Below are 7661 nucleotides of genomic sequence, written 5' to 3'. Positions count from 1 at the left end.
CACACACACACACACACACACACACTAGATTTCTACCGGGTCTGGGGGCTGAAACTTCCCGAAATTACAAAAGAGTTCCCCTACCGGGTCTGAATACTTCGTGACTTTGTTCCCGGTTACCGGGTCTGTATACACTTCGTATTTCAAAAACTATTCATTTGCGACTGAAATGAAGTAAATCTAGAATCTAGATATTCGTGCTCAGCGCATCAATATTTAAATCTAGATCTAGATCTAGATCTAGATCTAGATTCTAGGTCACTCTAGTAACAAATGAACAACTGGTAGCTAGATTCTAGATCTAGAGTCTAGACCTAGATCTAGATCTAGATATCTAGAATCTAGATATATCTAGATCTAGCCTAAGTGTGAGACTGGAGGTGGAGGGAAAGTAAAAAAATACCGCAAAAATGCAACTTCAGGAAGTTCAAATTCAAATGCCATGATTAACTTAGTTTAGTCTTAATGGACTTACCCAGTTATTATGCGATGACATCCACGTACTCAAATTATTATCCACATATGCTGTGACCCATTCTACGATATTATCTACTACGTGAGGCAAATTGTTTTCAAAGCACTGTACAGCAAAACGACCAGCAAATCCAAACAAAGCAACAATACGGCCCCAATTTACACCATCAGAGAAGGTTTCTGAGACGATGGAAGAAAATGTATCATGAGCATTATCTTCCGTAACGTGTAGCTGTCCAATCATATCGTCAAAATGACTCCGAAAACGTTCTTCGAATTCATCACCAAGGCTCCGCATCGCAGCTTCAACTGAGTTGGGCGTAACATTTCCCTGCCGGCCATTTTCCCATACAAACCCACTTGATTGAAGGCGATATTTTATATAATCTTCGGCGATAGCACGAGTATTTTCCACTTCCATCGTCTGAAAAGACTTATTCACACCCACGACATCTATTTCCTTAACCATCGCAGCTTCAGAACAAAACAATTCACTTCATAAATTACAGCTTTCATCTAATTCACTTTGCTTTCGGGTACTCCACAGACAGTCGACACAGCCAAAACAAGACGAGATCCTGTAGCCTCCTCCACTACAAATACAAGGCCTAGGCGTAGACTGACTCTACACTCTACAATGCGTCTGTCGTCTTCAGCATTCAGCGACTAGCAGTAGCGACTGAGGGAGGGCTGAGGCAGGGAGTCGCGGCCTGTAGGCCTATGTGAGGAGGGGTTCATTCAGTCAGCTAACCGCGCGCAGGCGCAGTAGAAGAACGGTGTGTACACCGGCTGATATGAGGGCAAGGCTTTGTACGCGACTTTTTAATTAAACAGGGATTTTACCTATGAATTTATAGTCTATCTACGAGATTCACTTGTAGACCATGACTGTGGTTCAATTTTCAGCAGTTCCAAATGGAACCCGGAATAAATGCAATAGGGACCTACAGTTTGTTCAGTGATGTCCTTTTTTGTTGTTGTTTTCGTGGGGGGGCATTTTCGGTCGATGGTTTCTGGTGATTGGTTATAAAATCGTTGGGTGTATGGTCATTGTTTCAATCTGATTTGTTTCATTTCGTTGCTACTGTCGTTCTGTGAATTTTTTTTTTTTTTTTTTTTTTTTTTTGGGGGGGGGGGGTTTCCCCCTAGACTCTAGATCTATATATGATTTAATTGACTATTTATTTGCTTTCGACTTTTACTATCTCCTATATGTATACTGTTAATCCATTTGTTTCGCTTGAGAAGACATTTACTATAAAGGCCTACCAACACTGCTTCCTTTCGTTCAGGGTACGCTGACAATTATTGTAAAATCGTAATTATAAAGTCTGTGCTTGTGGGGATCTTCCGGAATTACGCTGATACAGAATACGTCATGTTGGAGCTACAGCGTGAACATCAACTGTTTTCACGTTGACACACTCTGGCTCTGTTACACACACACACACACACACACACACACACACACACACACACACACACACACACTCACTCACTCACTCACACACACATATAGTACAAGCATATATTCTCTCTCTCTGTCTCTCTCTGTGTCTCTCTCTGTGTCTCTCTCTCTCTGTCTCTGTCTCTCTCTCTCTCTCTCTCTCTCTCTCTCTGATGTGTCTCTCTCTGCTGTCTCTCTCAGTGTCTCAGTATCTAGATCTATCTATCTAATATGTACATGTATGTCTGTCGGTCTATCTGTCTGTCTGTCTATCTGTCTGTCTTTTTCTTTTTTTTTCTTTCTTTCTTTCTAATACGCATGCGCACTCATACTCACTAGGGAGATTACGTGTTTCCTAATGTCCTACTTGAAACTAATTTTTGTTTGGGGGGTGGGGGGGGGGGGGGGTGAGGGATTTCATTGAAATCAAAGACAACGAGCTGTCGGGTCAGGTTTGTCTCATCATAATCCCCAACCCCACCTCATCCCACCCACCTTCCTTTTAATTCCTTGAGTAAAGATTTATGACGAAGCATGAAATAGGGGGGGGGGGGGGGAACTACTGAAAAATCTAGTCACAAACAAGCCTGGCCGTCCTTAAAAAAGAAAAAGAAAAAAGAAAGAAAGAAAACAAACAAACAAAAATCCCCAGTGGGTTTATGACCCTACCTTATATTGATTTATCAAGCTTTCGATTTCATTTTTTGAGTATTTTAAGTTGAAACTGAGTATTAATATAATATACGGCCTAGAGAGCGGCACATCTAAAAATAGGATTGCTCCATGCAAAGAGCTTGTTCACAAAACAAAACCACGATTCCTACTACCTACTACTAGGTAAGGATAACCCGACGCCGATTCTTCTTCCTCCTCCTTCTTCTTCTTCTTCAGAAGCTAAATCAAGGGACACAATTACTTTGTACTTTCTATGTCGTTAAGTGCAAGGTATCAATCACAGTTACTCTCCCTATTTTGGGGGATAATAATATTATAGGCTTTCATGAACAAAGGTTTAACATGAATTTGAATTATTAATATTATGGGGAACGACGCTATACAGTCGAACCTGCCTTTGCGGAAACCTGCTGTCTTAATAGAATCTCCCCGCTTCCCCTTGATATTATTATATTCCTCTTTAATTACCTGTATAAAATGGGAACCTGTCCAATGCTGAAACGGAAAGAAAAATCCGCTCCCTTCCGAGGATTTCACCTGTCTAAGACGGAAAATGTTTTGCCCGCTCAGCCCTGATTTGAAACAAAACTCGCAAGTTTGGTTCTGCTGACTCTAAACTAATGCTATGGTCTTGCGGCTGGGTGAGGAAGGGGAGTAGGGGTGCAATTTGGGGGTAGATGTTACCCAAGGAGATGAAAAGTTAGTTCTAAACTCCTAGATTGACGTTACCCACAGAATTCTACACTTAAAGTGTAGAATTCTGTGATGTTACCCCATCATGTGCGCCCTGAGCGATGCGGGTGGTCAGTGAAGTGTGGGTGTGAAATCTCACGACTGCCCGTGAGAGAGCTCGAGTAGTGAGCCACTACGGAAACTTTCCTGGGTCCAGAAGCCAGAGATGTGAAATTAGATTGACCAATGCCTGCCGTCCTGATCGTATGGCCAGCCGAGAAAAGAGTTCCTTGAATCGTTGTTACAATGATGACAGTAAGGGGTGGCATTGGTGGGTGGGGCTAAGGATGGAAGCAAGGGAGATGTTCAAACGTTTCTGTTTTTAATGGGTCAAACAGTGGTCCTATGAAAGGCAAGCACTGATAGTAATTGGATAAGTAAGACTGACTCATGTCATTATCAGACAGGATAGCAATTGAGAGGTGTGAAATTTTGACTACTGCTTGACAATCGGACAAGCAATCCTTGATCCTACGGCTGGGCCTTTGAACCCCCCTTTCAACCTCCATCTCCCCCTAAATTACCCTGTCTAAGACGGAATTTTTTCCGGCTTCCTTACAATTCCTCTTACTACACAGGTTCGACTGTATGTTCTTTTTTCTTTTCTTTTTTTAAAAGTGTTTTACGGCGATCGCAACTGCATAAGGTCATATGAGCGCGCGGAACACAATTAAACTTTTTCAGTTGGTAGGAAATTTTGAATTTTGCCTGGGTGGCGGCCAAAGCCTACTCTTATCGATTTTAGACCACCAATGGATCTTTAACGTGCGCAGCTTGCACACAGGTCCTCCCAGATTTTTCGCCCTTGTCCGAGAAGGCTAGGTGTAGATCTTTCCTACCAGAAGATCAGCGGTGTGGCTGAAAGACAGCAGTAAGAAGGAGCCAAGGAGTAGCAGTGGAAAGGCTGAAGAAAGAATCAGGAGCCCAGAGGAGGAGCAAAGGAGGTGGTGGGGTGGGGGCAGAAAGAGGAGACGAAAACAGACGACAAAACATTGCTCTAGAGCAGGAAAAAGAGGTGAAAGGAGACAATTTTAGAGAAGAAATTTTTTTCGGTCGCTACCCGGATTTGAACCCTGGACCTTTGAATGAGAGGCCAACACCTTAACCTCTAGGCCATGAAAGCCCCAGCTACATGTTCTTAAACTTAAATATCAAAGATAATCCTGTTCAAATATTAAAAAGGTAAGAACTATTATATTCTAACACTGTCTTTGGATAATAAGCAAAGTTAGCAGTTTTGAGCTGAGAAACACATGTAAAATACATGATATTAATTCGTGCAAAAACATAAGGCCTACATCTAAAAATAGAGCATGACGTAACAACATGTATTATGAAAACATCTTGGAGAAGTAGGCCTAGGCCTATCATTCTGACATCTCAACACCCACTTCAGCAATACTTCAACTGATAAGTAAATAAGTCGTCTTTAAAAACGCACCTAGTTTCCAACTGCTTATTATGACTTGACATTTTTCAAAACTTCGACATTATTTTTATGATGGTATGGAGTCAGAAACAATTATTCTCTTTGATGTTGATCCTCTCAATGGAAATTTAATTAAATTTTTCACAATCAATTTTTTTCTGACTTAAAACATCAATCTCTTATTGTGCTAAAGAAGAAGAACGTGAGAAACGAGACACCTTAAAAAAAAAAATCTCACTGCAAGACCAGATGTCCTAACACAGGCTGCAGGAGAGCCCTCAAAAGTTACGACCTTGTGTTGTTCAACCAATGCCTACTGTATAAAATGTTTATACTACAAGGGGCATTGAGTCTAGCCTTGCAGGGAAGGCAGGTTCAAGAAGTCCTGGGCCTAAACACAAGACAGTTTTTATGAAGGGGCTCTACGCTCGACCATCTCCCGCTGACTGCTCACCAATACCGGCTCTCCAGCTTCTTTCACAAATGCCACGGGGACGGAAGAAGGCAGAAGAGATGAAAAACTTGTGTCCATTACCATTTGATGGCTTTTTAGAGTTACATTTTTAAAAATTCCCATACCGAATTCGTTAAAGACTGTCAACGGACAGTCGAACTTGTCCAAGAAGAAATCACAGGGGAGCCAGAAAAAAATTATGTCCCAAGTCCCATTGGAAGATCCGTTCGGTTTGATTTCTGGCGACTTCTCAGTGCACACTATATGATCCCTGTCCCAAACTAATCACCCGACTCGTAGTCTCGCAGCCTTGAAAACAAACAGTTTCTTTAGGAAAACCTGCCTAGCTAGCACCCGATGACCAAATCGAACAGATTTTTTAATAGGCACCAGGTATTAGACAGCAAGGAAATGAGGGGTGGGGGGGTGGGGGTGGGGGTGGTGTTCCTGATGGCCAGCCATACGTTGTGGGATCAAGGATCGCCTGTCCGGCTGGTCGTAATCAGAGATTTAAAAAACTTCACACCTCCAAAGTGCTATCCTAGCCGCTCTAACAACGGCATGAGCCAGTCTTACTTGCCACCAGCACTTATATCTCGAAACACAACTGTTTAACCAATAAATTAAAAACAGAGAGACACAATAATTTGTTTCTTCTCCATAACTACTTGTCCAAACACAATGATACTTAACGTGTAGACCTAGTTTTTTTAGAAAAGAAACTGACAAAGCTTAGGTGTAGACTAACTAAACGCCCATTAATAACAAAGCTTTAATGTTGTTTTGATAATATATTTAATTAGTCATTTGCTTGATATGAAGGGTCATAGTGAAGAGTAAAATTTTCGTGAAAATTCAACTTTCGCCAACTCCAAACAAAAGCAAAAAAAAGTAGCTTGGTAGCTAGTATAATTCTACATTAGCCGGTGAAATTTGAGCCTTTTATCTTGAATGGTTAAGTGTAGGAGCAGTGGCAAATTTTTAAAAACACAAAGAGATTTAGACAGGGCTCCCACACATCAAGGAGAAAAAATTCCTGAGTTTTTTCCCAGTTGACTCCTGGATTTTGTAACAATTCTCAAACTCAAAGTGATTTTTTTTTCATGACAGAGCTTGAAAAAAGAATGAAGAGAAATGCATTATAAAAATCATGGTTATGTAAAGTCGTCTTTCCTGGAGTGTTAAGGACAGGGATTGTAAGGTATGTAACTCAAACCGTAACGTAAAAAAGGTGGGATGAAAGAGGTTTCCACAGGCTTATCTTCTTTGTCCAATTAGGAGAAAAAAGAGGAGTTGGGGGGGGGGGGGGGGGGGGGGGGGGCTGTGACTTATTGGCTGTTGGCTTGACACTAGCAAAAACTGAAGAAACCAAGGGCACCTGTCATAAGCCCTCGATTCTGCACAAGCAACTGATTCAAACTTGATCCGTCTTTTGGTTTTTTTTAACCCTCTCTGCCTAAGCTGGTCACCCACAACACAAAGGCACAGGAATTTTTCTACACCTTGTCAAACTAATGTTGGCTTTACTCCCAGCTAATGTTTTTCTACTGGCACAGTGTCACAGAATGACTACAAGGGCTCTGTGCACAGAAGGTGTTAAAGTTAGACAGCTGCATGTGGCGTAGTAATGTAAAACTGTCAGAATCTGACTTTTCCTGAGGCCATACACCCCAGGAAGGTGGGGAAGGGTTGGGGTAGCCGAACAGCAAATATATATATATTTTCTAAAATTTGCATTCACATTCATGGAGTTTTCTCGACCAGGAAATCTGAGTGGGAACCCTGTTTAGAGTCGATCCTTTTCCCCACTCCTCCGCTCAAAAACAATGTTTAGTTATTCTACTTATACACATACTGTCAATGACTTAACAAAAAACAAAAAGAAACCTACAAGCTAGTCATATTTAAAGGTCACATTTAATCATACATATAATGTCATTTGTACATACATTGTAGCACAAAATACGACATTTAAAAAATTCAAACAGTTAATCCATATGTGAGGCAGCGCGGTGGAATCAGGCTCTCGTCAAAATAATCAAAGTGAAGAAACTTGCATTTTTCCGCAGGTTTGTGAATTTTTATCAGATTTTTGTTTTTGGGCTCAACACCTTTCATGACCATAGAAGAACTCATTTCTATGTGCATTTTTCTGAAAAACGTTGATGAAAAGCACACAAGATGTAAATGTTCAGTTACTACGGACTCTTAAGCTAAGGAAATATCTCATCTTTGGCAGCCATTTTCTCACTAATTTTACCTCTGAAAACAGGTGACCCCCACCTTCTTCATTTTCAAATATCTCGATTTGTATTTAAGATAAACGGATATTTTTTTCGTCCAAATAAAGACAAGTGAACAAGCTTTAAGATGATACCAATAACTCTATGTGCCTAAAAATTGACGAGAGTCTGATTCCACCCCGCTGCCTCACATATACTCTCTTTCTC

At 41.1% G+C, this 7661-nt stretch overlaps 1 protein-coding gene across 1 annotated transcript in view; it reads right to left on the bottom strand.

Moving 5' to 3' along the window:
* Positions 1 to 1235, bottom strand: part of LOC101849554 (bcl-2-like protein 2) — a 31165-nt gene extending 29930 nt beyond the window's left edge. The window contains exon 1 of the mRNA XM_005103695.3: positions 476 to 1235. Within this exon, the coding sequence (XP_005103752.1) occupies positions 476 to 943 (468 nt within the window). The 5' untranslated portion in view covers positions 944 to 1235. The remainder of the gene's footprint in view (positions 1 to 475) is intronic.
* Positions 1236 to 7661: the final 6426 nt, after the last annotated feature.

The sequence above is a fragment of the Aplysia californica genome, unplaced genomic scaffold, assembly GCF_000002075.1.
Source record: "Aplysia californica isolate F4 #8 unplaced genomic scaffold, AplCal3.0 scaffold00386, whole genome shotgun sequence".
Taxonomy (NCBI): Eukaryota; Metazoa; Mollusca; class Gastropoda; order Aplysiida; family Aplysiidae; genus Aplysia; species Aplysia californica.
The sequence above is the reverse complement of the archived record's forward strand: the minus strand, read 5'-3'. Positions and strand labels throughout refer to the sequence as shown.